At 44.1% G+C, this 21,620-nt stretch overlaps 1 protein-coding gene across 1 annotated transcript in view; it reads left to right on the top strand.

The window, feature by feature from the left end:
• BRSK2 (BR serine/threonine kinase 2) overlaps positions 1 to 21,620 on the top strand; it is a 313,443-nt gene that overhangs the window by 220,628 nt on the left and 71,195 nt on the right. The window contains 4 exon segments of the mRNA XM_064513155.1: positions 6,949 to 7,065; positions 17,471 to 17,504; positions 18,354 to 18,422; positions 21,382 to 21,528. Coding sequence (XP_064369225.1) covers positions 6,949 to 7,065; positions 17,471 to 17,504; positions 18,354 to 18,422; positions 21,382 to 21,528 — 367 coding nt within the window.

Below are 21,620 nucleotides of genomic sequence, written 5' to 3'. Positions count from 1 at the left end.
ACAGCCTAACACCTTGCCAACCTGCAAAATGTTGCTTGGACATAGCTTTTTTTTTTTCTTTCTTTCTTTTTTCTAAGCTAAGCTGTTGCTAGCCGAGTGCCCGGGTTTGGGGCCTTCAGGATGCCGCGGCTGGTTGCCCCAAATGCCACTTGGGAGCAGCCCACATCTCTGCGGCGGGCCGGTGCCGTTTGCTGGGCGAAACACCGCCGGGGCGCGCGGCGGGGTCACTCGCAAATTCTGGCTTTGCTGGGAAGATGCTGACGGGGGGGGGGAGTGCCGCAGGGGGAGGCGGGAGCCGCGCACTGCCGCCGCTGCCACCGCCACCGCGTTGGCTGCGGCTGACATCACCGGCCCCGGCTGCCATTGGCCGCGCTCGGATTTGGTGCGGCCGGGGCTGGCGCTTCGGTCAAGCCGCGCGTTTGGCGTCTGCGTCGCGCGAGCTGACAAATAAAAATATGATTAGAGAAAGTGCCCCGTGGCAAGCCTTATTATGGCTTCAGAGATAACAGATAATGCCAATTACTGCACGGGGCGGTGGTGACATTGAGAGGAAATCCCCTGCGGTAATGAGCAGCAAGATTATTATTTCATTTTATTTTTGTTTTGGTTGGATTTCATTTTGGTTTTTTTTCCCGAGCATGCACGAGAGGGGTTAAGGCAGGTTCTTTATGAATATTGATAAATGACAATTATGAGGGCCTTTTCTCCTTTCCTTGCCTGGGGCTGTGCCTGCTCGAGTACGCACCGCGCTCCTGCTGAAGTGTGTCTGTACGTGCACGGGGGTGCACGACATAGAGGGGCTACAGCGATGAATAAGAGCTGCTTCGTTTATAAGAAGTATGTTACAGTGTTCTACCAGGATAATGTATGGAATAGCTAAGATTGCAGCAGCTGGGCACATGGAAATCATGACTGAAGGCCTCCAAATGTGAAATCGGTCTAGAAACTCTGGAATTTAATAACGCTGGTTTGTATTGCTTTGTGTTGTGGTCCTTCAGTCTTCCAGTTTTCAAATTTTCTTTCAGAACACCGTGAGTTAGAGAGATACCTTTTCTCCCGGGTGAAAGCTGAGATTCCCCAGTAATTGCCCAAATCCAGGCATTTCAGATTTATGATTTGAGACTCACTCTAAAAAGCCAAGAATTTTCAGATTTCCCTTGTACAGCAACCTGGAGAAAACCAATCAAGTACGGCAGCTGCAGTGCCAACGGTAAAATAACCAGCTCAGCTAAAGTCAAAAGGCACGTATTTTTTTATTTTATTTTATTTCTTTATATAATCCACTGGAGACACAAAAATGGCATATTCTTATTGCAGGCATAATGAGGTGACATTCTTTGGCAAGTGCAGTAGTGGTGATCAGATCTGACAGTCTGTTCTGGCTTTGAAGTAGGTAAAAATAGATGTTGAGGCGAGGTTTGTAGGGAGGGGCAGTGTATTTTAATAGATCAGCAGAAATAATTGCAAAAGAACAGACAGAGTTTTAGGCATCCAAGCCCTTCTTCAGGACTCTTGATGTGTTTATAGATGTTGTCCTTTTCCCTAGCCACGACTATATTTACTTGTTCTGCAGAATTCTGTGAAAACTTGCTAAATTTGAGCATAGCAACCATGACTCTAAACAAAGATTCTTCTGTAGGTAGATATAAGTTACACGTTCAAATCTCGTTTCCAGAAGCAAGCGAAAAATAAGATGAAAGGCTTTTTCTGCTTACAAAAGTTAAAAATATTGCTTCTCTACTACTACTACTATTAATTATTACTGATAAATTATTTGCGTCACGTTGAGCTTGTGCAGAGCACTTCTAAGAGACACGTTGCAGAAAAATTATTCTGTGGTCTGGCCCTGCTGGGAGTTGGGGGTCAGTAAGAAAAGCATTTACAAAGTAGCCAACAATTTGATTATTACAAATTACCTGTAACTACTCCAATTAGGAGATTTCTTGGGTTCGAAATCTGTGACCTACAATGTGTTGTCATAGAAACTGATACAAATGTTTCAGCTTAAAAATCAGTTTAAAATAACGGGTTGGCTCATCATCTCATGCCAGGTGACAGAGCTTCTTTGAATCCAATATCCTAAGTCCGTGTCTGCCTTTTACATACGCAGCAATTGCCTGCAGTACAGATATGGGGATGTTCCCAGAGCAGGAGGACGGACTAGATGGGCAATGGAGGGAGCTGGAGAAGCAGTTTGAATAGCGACAGCAGAAAGCAAGCAGTTTTGCACCACCTCCAAGATTTGTACCCATTTCCCTGGGACCACTTTTGCAGCTCTCTTCCTCTCGTGCTGCAAAGGAATTGTAGAGCCTTTTAAGGAAGGGATGGTGCAAAGTGTCTGAGTGCGTGTGCTTTCCCTGGCGTGGCTTGTTTAATGCCTCCCTTTCACTCCACCCTCCTTTCGAAATGCTGCTCCATGCAGGTTCATGGGCCGACTTCTTACACTGTTGTCTTGGCTGAGGAGCTCTGGGCAGTCTGTTTCCACCCTGGATCAGAGACACACGGACTTTTTTCTGCAGGGCTATGCTGCATTTCGCTTTCATATTCCTTCTCAGCATACGCAGGACTCGATAGGGAAGTTTGCACTGTTTGTCGCTAAAGAAGCTGCTTCCTTCTATTTTGATTCTCCAGCCATGTGGTGAAGCCCCTGCAGCGCTGGAGCCTTTAGAACAATGAAAGGGTAACGAGTCCTCTGCTCACCTGCAGAGAGAGGAGTTGATGCGGCCATATAAGACATGGAGAGCCGGAGAGATCAGCTGGAGTGGGACCAAATTAAATGCATTTACTCTGCAATGTTCCATTAATGCCAAGTAATTACCACATACAGGGGAATTTTTGTTTTGTTTTGTTTTGTTTCATTCTGGCACAAGAGAATTCTTTCCAAATATGAATGCATGAGGCTGTCCGGGCTGCTGGGCTCTTAGGTAAATTATAACAAGCCTTCCCTATTCCCATATGTTCCTCTCCCTTCCTTCTGGCATTTGAAAAGCTGGCATTGCGAAGATGGGAAATGCAAATGCAGAGACGGTCTCATTCCCAGTGGCAGCGATGCAAGTTCTGCTATTCTGGTCCAGATTCCCGGCCTCAGCTCTGTCCCCCAGAGGCTGCCGCCGCAAATACAAAGGGGTCCTAAGATGCATAGCAAAGAAGCGTCCCAGCTAGACAACGATTTTCACCTGGGGCTGAGCACTGTCTTTTGGTTAAATGTGCAAGCACTGCCTGGTCACACTGGCGCCCTGAGCTCTGAGTGGAGTCTGCATGTGCTGCCACAATACAGAAAAACACTCATGGGTGCCATGAAATTCCTGTGCTAACCATCCATATCCTGGCACTAGGAACTGGGTTGAAAGAGGGATAGGGAAGGGCCAGAAAGATGCAAAACTGATCCATGATGGTTCTTTTATTTTAGGGCCCTGTTCAAGTCAGCAATAAATGTATAGCTTTTTGACAGAGTCCTCACTCTCCCCTCTGCTGAATGGGCTGGGGCGGAGGGAAGAGCTGATAATTTTCCTTGATAATATTTTGGTGAGTGTCTGGAGCAAAAAAAGAAAAAAAAAAAGGGCTCTGAGGTCAGTTGCCATTCCAGAATTCCTTCCACACTTATTGTCCCAGTCCCACGGGCCGTGAGGTGGGTCAGGACCTCCGCATACAGACTGGCATCAGCCCAGGTAGGTGGATGCAGGTGGATGCTTCATGGAAAGTGCGGTGAGGTTGAAGCCTACTCCACATCTGGAGTGCAGTTGCTGATCCCTCCTTTCCTGTCCCTCTTACTGTGGGCCTCTAATAAAATACATTGAAAAAATTGTCACTTTACAGGATCCTCGTGTTTCCACTTGACCGTCCCTTAAACCCAAGCCTAAAAATGTCTGTGTTGTAGCTCCCACCTGATGGGAAGACAGGATAGCATGGGGAGAAAGAGACTCCCTTCCCTGGTGAATACTGAACCCATTTTCAGTGGTGTCTCCCCTGCTCTTTCACTGTCTCTCAGCGGGCTGAGAGGACGGCTGGTTCAGGGTTCGTATATGTTGTTCTCCGGCCAGGGTCTGTGGCAGGTCTGCAAAGGTCGGTAGCTTTGAGGCTTGGAAGGCATTTCCTTTTGCTGCACCATTTTCCTGAAGTAACATGAAATGTTTTGTAATGGACAGGCATCCACGTTGGAGAAATGCTTTTGAACTTCCCGTGTTTAGGTCATGCTATGCCTCGATCGCTGTATCTCTCAGCTAAAATCAAAAGCAGGATCTTCAGTGGCAATTTTGAAGTGAGGTATTAACGTTGGCACAGTTCCTAAAGAAACAGTCTGCACCCCTGGCATTAGCTGGCTTCCTTCCTGACTTTGCCAGCTAACAGGCTATAGGCTGAATGGGCAGAGAGATGGGCCACCACTGCTAAGAAGGTCTCTTCCCTGAAAAAGCTAAGCAATTTTAGGATAAGCAAAGAATTTCAATCTTTCTGGGTGTCAAAGGCTCATGTCGGCAACATGCCTGCTATGGAATGAACAAGCTTGATTTCAGCCAGTGTTGCTCTTCACAAACGAGGTAACAGGCACAGTGAGCAGCACCCTCAGCTTCTGCAGCAGATATCTGATTAGCAATTGGCCTGGAGCAGTCACCGAGACTGGAGAACAACTGCAGCCACTGAGAAACCACCTACAGCAGAAGGATGCACGCTCAGCCTGAGCTTTGGGGAGGCTTCTCATCACCTAGCATCAAACAAGCACCTCCTGCTTCACAGGGAACTTGCTTGCTACTGCATCCTAGTCGTCAGGCAGAACTTGAGTGCATCCCCCCAGCTGGATTATGTCTTCCCAGCACCCGGTTAACAAAACCAGTTGTAAGATGGGAACTGTCCAGGATGGCAGCTGGAAGAAAGATTAAATTTTGCACTACTGTCTCATTAGTGTCCAGCTTCCCTGGCTTGCCTCAGCACTGTGGGCTCTTCACGCCTTTTCACTGCTGGGGCTGGGACTTGTTCAGATTTGGCAGATGTTGACAATCTAGCATTCATCCGGGGCCGCTGTCCTTGATAACGGCATTCAGGAGTTCTTTTTTCCTGACCATTAACTGATCATTCACTGCCTGTAGAACATTTGCTTGTCACTCGTCTCTGACTTTTTGCCACATAGGTATGATTGTCTTGGTATTTATTCCATGGCAGATAAGTCTGTCTTCAGTTACACCGAAACTTTGATTGCTCTGAGAAAGATAGATTTTACAAAGCACCTTTTGCTTTCTCAGATAAAAATATTTGCAGTTCTGCATCACGCTGCTCAAATATCTACTGGATTGTTTGCCCTTGGTTAACAAGACACATCACAGCTTTCACATGCAGGATTCATCATATTTATACAAAAATGGAGATCGTATTATGCCCTTTGAAAAGGGGAGGGGGAAGGAGTCATAGGACACAATGCAATAAGGTAAATGTGTATGTGTTTTGAGTTTGTGCTGTTTTGCTGGAAGTCTCCATTAGAAATATCTGTTACATTCCCCGAGTGTCCTGCTATGGCATGCTTTGGGTTTTCCTAAAGTTGACCTACATTATTTAGAAGTTGTCTCTAATTGATCGTTCCAGACTTCTGTTCCAATCCAAGGGGATAATTTCCAAGACGCTGTCATGATTCTTATATTTCTGTGGGAGAGTAGAGATTGACCACCCCTACAGGGATGTAAAGGTAGAATCACACTCGCGCACATGAGGAGTATTAGATTTATGTCTTATAAAGTCAAGAAAAGGTGGCATAAGGTTGAATTCTAGTCAGTGGACCAGGTTATCCTAATACTGTGTCTTTTACTGAATTCAGTTTCTAGTCAGGGTAACTGTTTTGAGTGAACCACTGTTGCAAATGACTGTTGTTTGTCGAATGCTCACACGTGTTGTCAGCCAGCATTTTCCCCCAGGTTTCTGTTCTGGCTGGGTCCCTGAACTGGTGGTTCTGTCCGGAAAAAGATTTGAGTCCTCAGATTTGGACCTTTCATCAACAAGACATCAAAGACACATTTTGCTTACTCATAAGCAGAAGCAATAGACAAATGTCTTTTTCAGTCTGCCTGGTTTTAAAGCGCTTCCTCATCCTTGTGACTCTTGAAGAGTTACAAATAGCAAAAAAAGCAAAATCATCACAAATTTTGAGCAAGATTTTTGTCTCTGGAAAAAAAAAAACCCAAAATGTAACAGTTGTATAAAAGCACCTGAATTCAGAGAAGGAGAGGCAGATGCACCATGGTCTTGGCAGTGCATAATGAAGGTTAATAAATTAGACAACGTATGCTACTTTTGATTTAAAGTAGGAGTTGCCATCCTGAAGGTTGCAACTGTCTGGCTCTTTCCACGTTGCCAAATAGGAAGAAAGTCAAGCTTTGAAAGGAGGAAAAGGACACTGTTCACACCCTCAGTTATAGGTGGTGCTGAGTTCAAGGGATTTCTCCGTCAGAGCTAATTGCCTGAAATGATTTCAAATATGTCTATTTAAGCAATGCCTTATAGGGATTTTATGGGGTAGTGCTTACACCAAGTATGTTTTTTGCCTCTGTATAGCAGTCATTTTGTTTCCTGTTGTTGACAGAATATATTGATGTTCACTCCTACCTTAAGGAGCTGGTATATGATAGAGTATATCAGCCCTAAATCCAAGATGAAATTCTTCTCCTGCCTCGTTCCTGCAGTCTCTCCTTCAGCTTGGGTTGATATCATTGAGGTGAAGCTGTTCATTTCCTATTAGGGCGCTGCAGGCTCAAGCCTCACATACATCAGGAATGGACGTTTGGGAGTTGGTCTAAAGTATTGCAAAGATTGGATCTTGGATATGTGTGTTCTCCTGTCTGTGACAGGAAGAAAAATGAAGTCAATTAAAATATAAAAGGTTGGACACTATGCTGGATAAAGAACAAGTTGTGGAGTGGGAAAGATGCCCTGGACAATTTAACTCACTTTTTGATCCTTCCTTTACAGCCACAGGGACTTAAAACCAGAAAACCTACTGTTGGATGAGAAGAACAACATCCGGATAGCAGACTTTGGGATGGCGTCACTGCAGGTTGGGGACAGCTTGTTAGAAACCAGTTGTGGGTGAGTGTCTCAGAATTATTGCAAAAATCAGTGATGGATTCCAGACATGAAGGTTGTCTGCAGTAGGAGTTTTGATGGAGGCCTGTAGATTTACACTGTGCACCATTATTTCCCAGTAAGATAATAACATATAGTGCATAAGATAGCCAAAAGGTTTTTATAAGTGCTTGACACTGAAAAGCAGGCCTCTGACATTGTCACACGTGGATATGAAACGGAATGCATTCAAGTTTGGATTCATCCGCAAGTGTTGGTTTGTGTTTGCTTTCACTGGCTGTGTATTATTTAGAAACTGAAAGCAGTAGTGATGGTATTTTAAGAAGAGGCTTTAAAAATATTAATGAGCGGGGAGAAAAAACAGAATGTAAGGAATTGGGACTCAAGTTTGCATGGTGTGTTCAGGCTGCCTGCTTGCCTCTCCGTTACTGCTCCATGCTGCTTGGCTGCTGGCTCACATGCGGGATCAGCAGGGAGGCAGCGGGGTCCTTGGCAATTACAAGCAGGGCGTGAATTCAGACACTCAGGAGACTACTTGGAGAAACCTCGCAGGGGTGGTCTAGAAATGTTTCCAGGTTAATTCAGTTGCCAGCAAGAGCTTCCTAGGACTTTCCGGGGCAGCCGGCAACGCCGCGGCTGGGCGAAGCCCGGGTGCTGGGGCACGGCTGGCAGTGCATGCCTGCGGCACTGCCACGCCGTGGTGCCCTGCGCAGCCGGTGGGGGCTGCTGTGGCCAGGGTGGCTGGAAGGAGCGGCCGCTGCTGGCCACTGCCCAGCTTGTAGCTGTGCCTGGATGGCTGTAACGGTGAGCTCAGCGACTGGAGTTACAGCCGGTGCGGGCAGGTTTGCACCTCCTCCGCTACAGACCTATGTTTCCTGGCCCTGGGTAGTGGGAATCTGAGGATGCCAGCCTCAGGCTGTTGCAGTCCGTGTTTTTCCAGTCTGCACCCGATGCCAAGGCAGCTCAGGGTAGACGTGGAGCCACCCTGGTTCCCTGTGCAGCCCAGCCACTGCTTATCAGTCCTGAGCTGTACCGCTTCCATTTTCCAAGCCTTGAATAAGGGATAGAAAAATTGTTTGAAGTTCATGATGTGATCAAATGCTGGTTGATGAATACACTGAGGCCCACCAGTTCCTTTCTGTCTCTGTGCCAAGTCAAGGTTTGAACTCTTAACAGCACAGATGAGAAGCAAGGAGTTATGAGTCTGCACATTGTCACAGCCTCTTTCAAACCTCTTCTCTCAACTGGGAAATGAAGTCCTCACTGCAGTTATTACAACATCTCTATAAGCTTTAAAAAAAATCTTCTGCTTTCCTTCCCTGATAAAAACCAACAAAAAATAAGAAAGAACCCAATCTCATATTGCCCTGCAGGATCCTTCAAACTCCTAGGGGACCTCTCAGTGGGGTTACAGTTCTTGTTAGCAGAGGGCTCTGTCGTCTAGGTCTGGAGTCTCAAAGGGAGCCTTCCTGTCCTTAAGCAGTGCTGGAATTCAAACCTCCGTGGTTCGAGCAGAGCCAGCCCCACATTGCAGCAGCAGAACGTGCTAATGAAGAAATCGATGGCATGGAAGAGACGTGCCTGTAATAAACAGAACACAGCAGCAGCACTATGATCTCCTGCCTTGCAGATGCATTTTAAGTGTGGTGCCAATCACTAGGCCTCCATGTGAGCTATTACACCACTTCATTAATTCTCCTGGCATGGAGCCCAGCGTGGCTGATACTGGTGCCTTGTGATGTATCTGGTTTGGGGGGTGAAGGGAGGAAGGAAGGAAGGAAGGAAGGAATGTGTAACAATATGACACACTTCACAAAGGAAGGCAATCAAGTGCTGACACCCCTTCCCCTGGAGCACAGGGTAACCAACCTCCGAGCTTTTCAAGGCAACAGTTTCACCTACCCTTGTAGTTGGGGCTTTCAGCCAGCACGAAAAGGAACAAAACAGATTGAATCATGGCTGAGATACTGAGCTTTAATGAGATGTTCCTCCATGCACCCAGAAGTTAATTTCCAGAATGGTTTTATCTGTGCTGTGAACACTGATAATGAGATGAAACTGTAACATTTCCATTGACAGTCATGCGAGGAGTCTCCAGGTATTTCTGTCAGTCGGAGTGGGAGGATCGGATGGGATTTAGCAATGTGATGCAGCTAACTTTCTGTCAGTACAGCAGAGCGGTTAGAGTACAGTCAAAAATACTTTTCCATCCAAAGAGAACTGCTAAGTATAGTCCAAAGTTTGGATAGGCTTTAGGTCACTACAGAGCCTTGAGTGACCCCAAGAAGATACTTATGTAGCCTGAGATAGGCAGTACTGCACACCTCAGAGTTAGTGTTTGATGGGTGCTACTCATTAGATCAGTACAGTTTTCTGTAGCACTGATGGCTACCAGGAGGAGGTGATAAAAGTTCAGTCTAGCTGTGCGTGTTTGTTGGAGAACACGGAGAAGAGGTGGGGATGGACTTGCTGTTTCATTGACATCATTTGTCAGTGACAGACTGCAAGTCAGGGGTTGGTTGTGGTAAATCCCCATTACTGGAAACCTGTATTGCACAAATCCTCATTATACACAGCACAGAGGAATAAGCAATAGTTTTAAATGTGGGTCTCTAGGCCCTTGAGAGGAGGAGGAGCTGTGCTTAGGGTCTGCACGAATAGTTGTGGTGCTGGCAACACCGCTTACTGCAGAAACTGCACAGCAAGGGAGTCTTCTGGAAGGATGGTCCTCAAAGTGCCCAAGTTAGTGAGTCTTTGCATCCCTCCAGGAGTAGGGGAGGTCTGCAAGCGAACAACCGACAGCGAATGGAGTGAGAGTGCAGTAGGATGCTGCTTCTGTTAGTTCAGATCTCGTTGACTCTTCCTCCTCTTTACCCTTCCTGGCAATGATGTGCCGAGACACTCCCCATCTCTTTTCACAGCCATTCCTCCCAGCACGCTGTCTTGCAGTGTTTCAGAGCCAAATTGGAATTTGGATTGGAATTTGTCCAATCCATCCTGGCTTGTCTCTGGGCAAGAGGAATGAGTGTCTTAGGGTTAAACCTCTGGGCTGGGACCCAGGAGATCTGAGCGTGGTTTCTGTCTCTGCTGAAGGCATTCAGGGTGGCCTTGAACAAGACACATTGTCTTTCCATGCTTCACTTTTCCATCTTAACAAGTCATTGCACTGCCTAAGTCACTCTGAACATAACTTGCAGTTAGTCCTGTAGGAGTCTTGGAAAGTAGGAAGGGTTGGAGGATTCCCTGGAGCTTGTTCCCCTGTCTTGAACTAAGAGGTCTCATGGCTAAAATGAAGAGTTGAAAGGGGATACTGTTGAGCTCCAATTATTGGGAGTTTATAATAATCTTTCCTAATTCCCTGTTGTTCCCTATTGCGTCCTGGAAATGTGACAAAATAGATTTTCACCATCTCCTCGCTTCTCTCCATTTCACTCATCTCAGCCTCAAAACACTGAGTCTCTCGTGGAAAGAGATTGTGTTAGGCTGCCTGGTGACTGGGAGCTCATCAGTGGTGATAGTCCCTGTGCTGCCTGCCTCCAAATCCCTCTATCCCAAACAAACAAGAGCTGAGGCAAAGCTGACGTGAGTGTAGCTTGCCCGCATGCCAGACCCCGGTCCCTGAAGAGGCAGTCAGTGCAGAGACTGACACCACTGCCGACAGGCCACAATTAACTGCCCGTACGTGGCACTTCCCCTGTACCAGTGTCTCCATAGGGAGTCCTTGGCCTGATCCAGAAAGCTGGTGCACGTGGGAAGAACAGGGATGATTATGGCCTCTAATTCTATTGAGAAGAAAGCTTTGCGCCTGTTAGTGGCGTAATGGGGGAAGAGAAAACAGCCACTTCAAACCCCTGCACAGTGGATTCCCCTGCCCACAGCTCGCCTACGAGGCAATTCCTAGCAACAGTTTGCAGGCCCACAGGCTGCCCGGATCTATTGAACAAGTGCTTGTTCTCATTAGGATTGATTATTGGTTCCTTTTAAGCTCAGGGCATTTATAACAGCCAGGGCACTGTGTGTTTGTTAGGGGAGCTCGCAGAGATGGTCCAGCTCCTGATCCCCTTACATCTGTATTTGGTGCATCGCCCCGCCTGTGATGAGGGGAGGTATCAGCAGGGCGATGCTCGGTTGCTGAACACCTCAGTTTCCTAGAACCATTTCCGATTCAAATGAATCTATCGCATGATGCTGCGCATATTTCCTTCCTCTTTATACACTTGTGTGCATAAACATGTGCATGTATTTAGAACATATGTAGGTATCCTATATCCAGATATCATTAGATTTGCAAATTTAGGCTCTCAAAATTGAGAAATGACAGAATTAGTATTTCTTAACCCACCTCACCAAGAGTTTCCATTCCCAGCACACTGCTCCTGTCTCTTTCCCTGATTTTCACTCTCATCCTGCTGACTTCCCAGTCATCTTTGCTCAGTATTTGGACCTAAATCCCAGATCCTTTTCTCTTTTTCACTAGATTCCAGCTCTAGTTTCCAGCCACTTGGTTGTCCCAGGCCATTGCTCTCAGTCCTAGATCTAATTCCTCTTATTTTTGCACTCAGTTGGGGGTTCTTTGTTTTGATGTTTGGTACCTTGTGAAATGTTTTGGTCAAAAGGTTCATGCGCTCATGTGCAACGCTCATTCACGTACAAGCATGAAACCATCTGAGGCAGCAAGGAAAAACTGGTAGTAAGTCATAAGCAACTTAAAATGAGGATTACAAAGGGAAACCTTATTAGTAAATATTAACACCAGCCTCACCTATAATACATCCCAAAGACTATTAAAAGAGCTTTAAGTTTGCAAAGTCAAACACTGGAAATTTAAGATGTGCTACTTTTACGGTTGCCGATATACCATTAGCTTGGCCCCAAACTACTCATGCACATTAGAATATGGTCATTAATTACAAGCTTGCACAGCTTTTTTCCCCAAATCTTTGCCTCATGTGGTGTTTGGATGGCGGTTTTTTTGAGTGAGTGTCTATCTAACTTTTGATTTATCTTCATCATTCATTGTGTGGACCCATTCATAATTTCTACTCACCACATTCAGGCCTTGCTGTGAATTCTAGGTAGGTTTTCCATCATAGCACCTTAGGTTTACAAATATTAATTATATTATTTTCATATCAACTATGTGATATTAGTCTTGTTATCTCCATTTTTATGAGGACATCTGATTCTCAGAAATGAAAATCAAAATTAGCAGCCAGTTCTGAGTGCCCAGTTTGGTACTCTGGGGCCTGATACCTCAGAATACTCAGTGTTTGATAGCCGTCCTTTATTTTGAAAGCACAGTGCCTACTGACTGCAGCTGCTGCTCTAAGTGCTTCTAAATACTGTAAATCAAACCTGAGATGTGTCACATTGTGATTTTGAAAAGTGGGGAACCTGCAAGTCGTGATTATCTGTGAATGGCTCTGTTTAAGGTACACGTTCCTATTTACAGAGGGATTCTGTAGCAAAGGCAGAGATAGTTTGATTATCCAGTGTGTCATTCAGCAGCCTTTATCACAAGGTTGTCCTTCATGACACGAAACTTCCCTCATTTTACTACAGACTTTCCAACTTCTGCCATAAATAAAAGAAAGGCATTGTGGACAGCAACCCTTCCACTACCCACCCTGGCTTACCCTCAGTCGATAGTGTAACCCGTTTAAGCTTCATTTTAGCATTTCCTAACTTCTGAATACTTAACATGGCAGTCTTTATGTCCTTTTAACACAGGGGTTTGTTTCATTTTTTAAATTAAAATTTCTTAAAGGATCCAAGTGTTAAATGATTTGAACTCTTAAACTAATTAATGAACTGATTTGCAAATTCTCAGAAACTGTGTTTGTGCTTGAGGAATAAACAGCTGTAAAATGGCTGAGGGCTGGACGCAGAGTTTTCCCATATAAAGCCAAATGACTGAATTGAAGCTTAAATTGCAGAATAGCACCCAGCCTTCACTACAGCCGCTACCTTCACTACAGCCTTACCTACAGCTACTACCTTAACTGCAGCCTGAACTACCAGCTGCTACTGGAACCTGTTTCTTCAGTCTCCCCCTGCGTTCCTGCCCTGTGTGATCTCTGCCCGTCGCTTCCTCTGCTTAGTGCGCTCTTATGTGCGTCCTTCTCCTGAAGAGCTTCCTTTATCTATTTTGCTACTCCTCTAGCTTTCCCTTTCATCTCAGCCCTTTGCTACCCGGCGTGAGGGGAAAAGCAGAGGGAGCCTTTTGCGCTGGTGGCTAGCTTCGGGCTCTGAAAGCCGGCCTGGAGATGATGATTATCAGAGGGGGAAGAAGGGACTCTAGCATCCAGGCAACAGCAAAAACATCAGCGTGACACAAGAGGATTTCAGTGCACCTGTACTGCCTCCTCTGTCAAGATAACTTCATGCACAAGAAAAATAGAGGGGAAGAGACCTCTTCTTCCTTCTCTGCAGAAGCACTGCCTCCAGCTGCGAGGCCTAAAGAACAGCACTCGAAGAGCCATTCCTTCTTCCCCAAATAGTACTGGCTTGAGGCATGGGACCAAAGGACCTTGATGTGGGCACCCATCTTTAATGGGACCTGGGAACCTGTCAGGCAGTGTGAATGCTGTCAGAAATCCAGTTTAACACCTGGCTTACCACACGATGTAGGCTGATCGTACAGAACCCAGCTGTCCCTGGGCTTCCTGATCAACTAGCTGCTTCTCTGGAAAAGCAGCTACTGGCTATTCACAGATAAATCCCACATGGATGGTTGATTTTTGTGTGCACGGTGCAGGTCTGTGTTACCTGTGCAATGAGTCTGGTAGATCCAAATTGCTTGCACAAGTGACAGACACATCGCATCTGCACTGCAGGTATGGCAGTGCTTGTCTCAGACCTACTGTAGTTGCAGAGGCTCTTGATGTGCACAGAAGCTACTTTTCTAGTTTTTCAGATTTGTAATGCTGAAATTCGGGGTAGCTATATCAAGGATATATGCATTTCTCTCTGAATGAATGACTTATCTGTCAAGGATTGTCCTAGATTTCACCATTGCAACTTCGGCTTATTTGCTGTGGTTGAGATCCCACACAGATGCTTGGATAAGGACCCCAAAAGTCCTTAGGTGACCATGTCCAGGAGTCATAGCTGTGGCGTGACCATTCAGAGAGCCCTTCCTGCCCCAGGCAGACTAGCTTGGGAAATCAGCATCACCCTTCAAATAAACACTGCCAACTTTGGCACTTTTTTGCAGCAGCACCTGCAGGCAGCAACTGCTTCCTGATCTTGCTGAGTGATAGACTTATTTGTTATCAAGGGCAGCTTCTGGCTTTTGCTGCACAGAGATGTAGCTGAAAGATGAGGCGATGGCCTAGGGGAAGAGGCAGGGAATGTCGCTTTGACACACGTATATTGAATAATTGGTGATAAGAACCAAAGAAATATTCATGACTCTGTAGAAAGATAAACAGATTTTTGATTAAATTTGAGTTTTCCCTTTAAAGCAGTTGTAGTTGCTCTGTGATTGGCAGCATGGAAATGAGTTTTCTATGGATTCTGGCTGGCTGGAGGATCCCGTTTAGAGCTGTTAGGCAAGATAATGCTGCAGATATCTAGCTGCTGTGTGTTGGCAAGAATTCAGAAGGGCTGTGCCAGAAACCTGTGCTCTCTGGGCAGTTGCAGTGCAGCTGTTGAATGATCGAATTAATCCAACCTGTTCTCTCCAAGCTTCATCCATGCGGCCTACCCAAAAATATATCCCAGGCCTACCAGACAATTTACTTCAGGATTTACTTATCTGGCTTAGCTTTTAGTGAGACGGTGTGGCCGGTTTCTTCCATGGTTGCCTAGAATTTCTTTGCCTTTTTTGTTTGTTTTTGCATTTCTAATATGGTAAAAGGGGACGTCAAAGTTATATGGTTGTATGAGAGGTCAAAGGATTTATTACAGCATTTGTCTGGCCATTCTCCTGGGTTTTAGCAGAATTTCAGTGATGCCTTGTAAGAAACCTAGCAGTTTCCATTGCACTCCAGCAGACGTCAGGGAAGCATAATGCTTTTAAGTGCATTTGCTAGTGGGACACATGAATAGATATTTACCTTTCCTGGGGTCTTCACAGCTCTTACATTCTTGTTCTTTCAAAGGGTAGTACTATAGGAAGCTGTCAAAGTGATTATATTCCTCAGTATCTTTTAATTAACATTTCTGGAATCTGTCTTGGGTAGAGTCATTGCATACAAACAAAAAGTCCTGTAAATTGAGATATTGACTCTTCCAGTGCACCCAAACAACACTGTGCTGAAGAATGCTGAACTCTACAGGGTACTGTGCAGGATTTGAGAAGTCTGGTTTAAGTTTCCAGCTCAGTAACAGACAGCATCTGTAGCAGCCATTTAGGTACCATGTGTCTTAGTTCATCATCTGTAAAAAAGGCGGTGGTAGCATTGTACCCGGCAGAAGCTAAAACGCGTCCAAGACTGGGAAACTCGGACACCGTTAGTGAGAGGAGCTCAACAGTTACCTAGATCGTGGCTTCACTCCTTCGTTACCTCCTGGTATGTTTTCAGTAAACCTGATGTGACTCAGCCATAGGGAACATGTTAGAACGAATCTTTCTATTCTGAGGTGACTAAACTGAGCGAATGTTCATGATCTGATGTAGTCTGTTCCTATGCTCTCTTGGTCACAAGCTTTTTTCCAAATCGAAGTTGCGATACCAGCTTCGTTACACCTCCCATACGGCACTCGTTCGTTGCTCTGTCCAAGCAGTTGAGCACTGGCAATGCTAGTCTAGCCCCAGGTTGCAGTCCAAATCCTAGTGCTGCTCCTTGATTCTGATTTGTGTCTCCTTTAGGGATGGACTGCACAGTATACACTGCTTTTATGATATGAAAAAAAGACAGCACCACTTGCCAGGGATTTTCACAAGAACAATTTAACGCGTCTTCTAAAAGCTTGTAAAATTATGCATTAGTCCAGTGACACGACTGGTTAGTGGTTAAGGGCTTTGAGTATTAAAAAGGACAGGTATAGAATAGCTGTTGAATTGCTATAAAGAAGCAAACTCATGGGGAGCACTATACAGGGGTGGGATATGAACATGTATATAACGCAAGTAAGCGAGCGATCCAGTAGCTCACTCGGTGACCTTGCTTTCTCTCCGGCAGTCGTCAGCGATGTGCTGCATGTCCGTTTTGACTCTCTAATCTAGTTTTATAAAATCTGGTCTAAATTAAGACATTTGGGATCACTACTGAACAAGACATAGAATACATGGTTAGAATACATGTAATTACTTCATAAAGAGAAGATTTTATTAAATACTGTACTAAACTTCCAAAGTTCCACCTTTCCTAAAATTTGTGGCTCTCAGTTGTGGAATCAATCACATTTCTCTCTCCTTGCTTAAGCTTTGCTTTCAAGGTAGCTGCAGACCCAAGTGCATCTTGAGTTTATTGATAGTCTGCCCAAAGCCGCGATACCAAAGCGGGACAGTCCATGCACAGGGGATGCTATTTTGCCCTAAGAGAAGTGTTGTGTGCATGGAAATCTCACTGGGCGTTAATGTAGAATCTTAGTGCAAAGATAACCTCACTGTGCTCCTGTTTTCCTCATTGCGCTGTGCAACTGGTGTTGTCCAGCTACCTGTAGGTTTGTTGCCAGAAGCAAGTGCTCAGATGAGTACAGGCTTCGTGACTGCTGGGAGGTGTCAGTGTCAACGACAGTGAGATCTGCACACAGCCTCAGACAGTTTGCATCCCTTTCGCTTTGTCAAACGGCCTCTAATGAGGGCTATAAAATAAATAGCTATGGCTATAATCTTTAGGGATTAAAATGATTACCTGGCAAGTTGAAGTAATTAACTGTTCTCAGCCAGGAATCAAGCAGGTGATATATGGGTGGAAGGATGTGAAAAGAATATATTAACTCAGTAAGTATTAGTACTGCTGTCCATCCTTCTTGTTTTGTTTTTGTTAAAGGAAAAAAAACTTGTAGGTGGAAGTCACGTATTGACAGCTTTTATGATGACTGGAGTAACTGAGAGCAATCTTAGCAGGAGAGATGCAAGCCATGGTTTAGATGCGTGTGCTTGGTCTGAAAACATTGTTCTGTTTTGCTCTAAAAGGCTATCCTGTGTGCGCCTCCCTTTCAGGGTGGCATTAGAGTCAGCAGGTCTGGAAGTCTATAAAATCATCCTCTCTTCCTTTCTAGCTTTTAAAAAATTCATAGTAGTAACATAGTATTTTGAATTATGCTGGTTCTTGACGCTGGCCACTTCCTGAGTTTGTCTTAGAAGTGGATTTTCATTAAGCTAAGGAGAAAAGTGCTGGTTTTACCCACTTACATTCTGTAGAAGTGAGCAGTCGTTCTGCTGGACAAAAGGGAAATGCGCAAAATCCATAAATACCAGACTCTTACGTGCTTGTTTAATGTGTTTTGTTTTCAGATCACCACATTATGCCTGCCCTGAAGTAATCCGGGTAAGTTGGTTAAAATCTGAGTATTAATGCATGTGTATTAAAAATATGTCACTTATTGCATGTATGCAGCTAGATCCTCTCTGCATGAAACCTGTCCAAGGCAAACAGCATTGGAAAGGACACAATGAATGTAACTGCGGTTTTCCTTGTTTGGCTTGGCCCTCAATCAAGCTGCATCACCAGTACGAGGGAAACTGTTCCTGTGTTATTCTCAGAGTACCCAAGTGCCACATGATGAGCCAGAACTGCAGCAGCCTGGTTTAACTTCATCTTTCCACCCAAGGACTGCAGTCCCCTAGGCTTTCCCTTCCCTGTGGTAGCTGTCATTTCCGCAGAAGAATTAGGGCCGATTGTCAGTGATGTTGTGGGTTTCTGTTAAGCAATATGAACTATCCTTTCCCTCTCCTCCACCTCTGCCCTCTTAAACTGTGTCCAGGGGCCAAGATTCCCCCCTTTTGAAGCATAGCATTAGTATAAAGCCAAACTGGAAGAGTACAGAAGAGACAGTCAAAACAATACTGCGAGTTCACAAATAACATGACTGCCGACAAGCTCCCCGATGCACCTCGGACTCTGTTTAAGTGCCAGTCCTAATCGTTTTCACATCATAGACCATTCCTGCCCTGCTCCCCACTTTTGACCCTGTTCTTGCAGAACTCAGATAAGATTGTTCATAAAAATTCAATTAATGAGCTGTGTCGTGGCCTCCTGGTTGGGAAGGTCTCCTTGGGAAGCCGGTGGATGAATTGAAATACAGGGTTTCCCATTCTCCTCTCTCTGGTTCTTCAAGGATAATGAATTCATTTACTAGTGAGCACTCTTTTGAACTTCTGTGTCATTGTTGCGCAGGGAGAAAAATATGATGGAAGGAAAGCAGACGTCTGGAGCTGTGGAGTCATTTTATTTGCGTTGCTAGTGGTGAGTCATCTCCCTTGCTCTATCCTTTAAAGAGAAAAGAAAAATCCAAAAATGCTGCTGTATTTAACAGTGATTCTATTGACATCATGTATAGTTGTGGGTTTTTAGTTCCCCTATTTTCGTATCTCTCGGTTGCATCCTTTCCTCCTATTTCTACATCAGTCCCAAAGGAAAAGCTTGAAAAATATTTCAGTGCTTCTTTGTAATGCTTCTGCCCTACACAGCAGAGCATAGACAAGTGTCAGACTTGCCTCCCTAAATGTTCTTTGCTGTGTTGTGATATTGCAGCACTTTAAAGAACGCCATTCAAAGCATATTGAAGGTTTTTGGCCCAAAAGGACGTGCAGGGTAACAAGTACACGATACAGGGAATATCAGTCTTTCACAGTGTGTAACTGTATGTTTCAGTAGGTGTATGCATACATTAACTGCAGTGTTTTATCGAGAGAAGAATCAAGTGCAACAATTTTGTTTCATGCAAGTATTGAGCTACATTTTAATTTAGTACGGTTGAGAATATAAAACTGAACCAAAACTACAAAGTTTAAATTAGTTTCCATCTGGCTTAGCAATACTTTTCCTTAGTATTCAAAATGTAGCATCTCAGAACTTAACTTTGGTTCAATCAAAGTTTGTTCTCTGTGGAATTTATTCTAATTTGCAGTGATAATGTAAAACTTCCAAACATACAACACTTGGATGTCTACCTGAAAGCAGATGAGCTTGGCCTTTGTTATGGGTGTCCATATTCCATAATGTGGGAATAATACAGGAATATGTCCATAAAATAGGAAAATACAGATTATGTTCACATAAGCAAAGAATATATTACCATATGCAGATTTAATAGTGTATGTGAGGATAGATTTAATATGCCTGTTAAGTTTTTTATATCTCAAATAGCTCAGATGATCATCCACAGTTATAACATAACAAGCTTGAAGTCAAATTTAGATCTCATTGTACATTTATTAGTAAACCTAGTTACTAATTTTTCACTTTAACTTTTGATTTTGACAGAAGTACTTATTCACTGAAACTAAAACCTTTTGTGGAAGTTAGATTCTGCTCATTATTTTTGCTTAAAATACTTGAAAATTATCAAGGAGTTTTGTTTCAAGATTTATGTTGATAATTTGAAAAATGGTCAAAATCAAAATATATTGAAATAATCTCAGTATGATGCTTTAAATCACCTCAACCAATTTTCATTTTTTTTCTTTTTAGTCATTTCAGTTCACTGGCATTTTTCAGGTTTTAGAATTTTTATCTTGATTTTGCAAGGGAGGAATTTTAGTTGTCTCACAGATTATCACCTGGTTGTCTCTTGCTCCTGAGCAAGTATTTTCATGGATGATGAAATAGAACTATATAATGAGCTCTTCATATGGCTTCTTCAGTTTTAGGAAAAGAAGAGAGAAGGTGGTGAGATGGTTAGGAGTTGTAGGAGGGAGCTTTTCCTTTTCCTGTCAAGGTTTGGTGTCCCTCTGTTGCTGGGAAACATCTTCATCTGTTCCTACATATATACATGAGCCTACAAAACAGTTGAAATAAATCTACTCCCGACAGAGCAGAGCTCTCTAGCTAATTATGTCAGGACAAACCCTACGAAAAATCTCAAGCTATGATAGAAGTAGTAATAAAAGAACTGTAGTTGTTACCTTCAGGAAATGCCGCAAAGCAGCCTTGCAGGCTTCATCATGGATTAAATTACATTAGTCAAACTACTGAACTATCAGAATTGATTTTCCTTTAAGTCCGGAACAGTTAGGGAAAATTTGAGGTAACCCGAGAGGTTGGTTACCAAATGCAGGGAGGCTCTCTTTGAGACCGACTCACTGAACAAACGAAAGGAAATAGAGCCCCACAGCTGTTACTGCTAGGTGGGTTTTCTGAGGCTTCTGCAAATGGAGCTGTTGGTCTCCGTAAACCACATAGACATAGGATTGATTATCCAGGTGCAATACTCACCGTAGTAAGAGCAGTGCCAGCACTGACAACCGAAGACTTCATTATCACAGCAGCTGACAGCTTGCAACTTCCCACAAACCTTCCTGGAAATCAAGGAAGCTCAGCACTGACTAGAATTATGCAGTGCAAGAGGGAAGTGAGACAATATCCAGGAAGACACAGGCTTGCTATAAAAGGATATCGGCTTCAATCAGTGGAGTTATCCTAAAGATTTCTTTTCTTTCTTTTTTCCTTTTTGTCCTTGCAGTGAGGATAGATCTTTTGCTGCCCATTGTGGCAAGCTGATGATCTATTCAAAATGTAGATTTCAGCTGAAAAAACTCAAGACATTCTTACAAGCGAGCTACTGTAGGGAAGCAATAGGAACTGATGACCTGACTGCATCATGGGAATTGGATGGAATAGGTTAAACAGGTAGAATATCAGCTGCTTCCAAAGGTCACTGTTGGTTAGGATTTCTTTCAGCTATGTCACTCCATTGCTCCAAGAGAAAGAGGATGTTCTTTAGTGAAAGTCTCTCAAATGCTGTTCACCTTCTTTTCAGCATTTGCAATAAATGTGTCTCAGGAAGATTAGAAATAAGGAGACGATAAACATTGCTGCAGTGAAAGTATGCCCAGGAGGAACACCAACAGATCAAAAGCTTGAGCTCAATTTAAGTGAATCCATGCATCTTTGGTGAATTTGCCTGGAAAGGCAATTTCATATTTTGTGTCATGTTTTATACCGGTATTCTTTTTCTAATTAAAGGATTAATAGAAAAAACTGTCCTCAGTTTTGTTTCCCATGTTGGAGAAAATACAACAGCACTAAGAAATTACTTTTTTCAATGGATAAAAAGAGGGTTTCACTTTTTGTAATGATTCAATATGAACTAATTTTCTGTTTTCCTCTCTCTTACTATCTTTATCCTGACTTTTCTCCTTTTGCCCTCTCCAACTCCCTTTCCCTCATCTGTCCTATCCACAATTTTGTCATATCCCTGCAGGGTGCCCTGCCATTCGATGACGACAACTTGCGGCAACTGTTGGAGAAGGTGAAACGTGGAGTGTTCCACATGCCACATTTTATCCCCCCAGACTGTCAGAACCTCTTGCGGGGGATGATTGAAGTGGATGCCTCGAAACGTCTCACGGTAAGAAGGCATTTGCTACAAATCATGTGATTAAGACTTCATTTGCCACCTCATTTTAGTTAGGGTTGAATAACTGAGATAACTTGCTGGTT

This window comes from Dromaius novaehollandiae, chromosome 5, assembly GCF_036370855.1.
Source record: "Dromaius novaehollandiae isolate bDroNov1 chromosome 5, bDroNov1.hap1, whole genome shotgun sequence".
NCBI classification, from domain to species: Eukaryota; Metazoa; Chordata; class Aves; order Casuariiformes; family Dromaiidae; genus Dromaius; species Dromaius novaehollandiae.
Note: the sequence above shows the minus strand (reverse complement) of the source record. Positions and strands in the feature narration are given on the sequence as shown.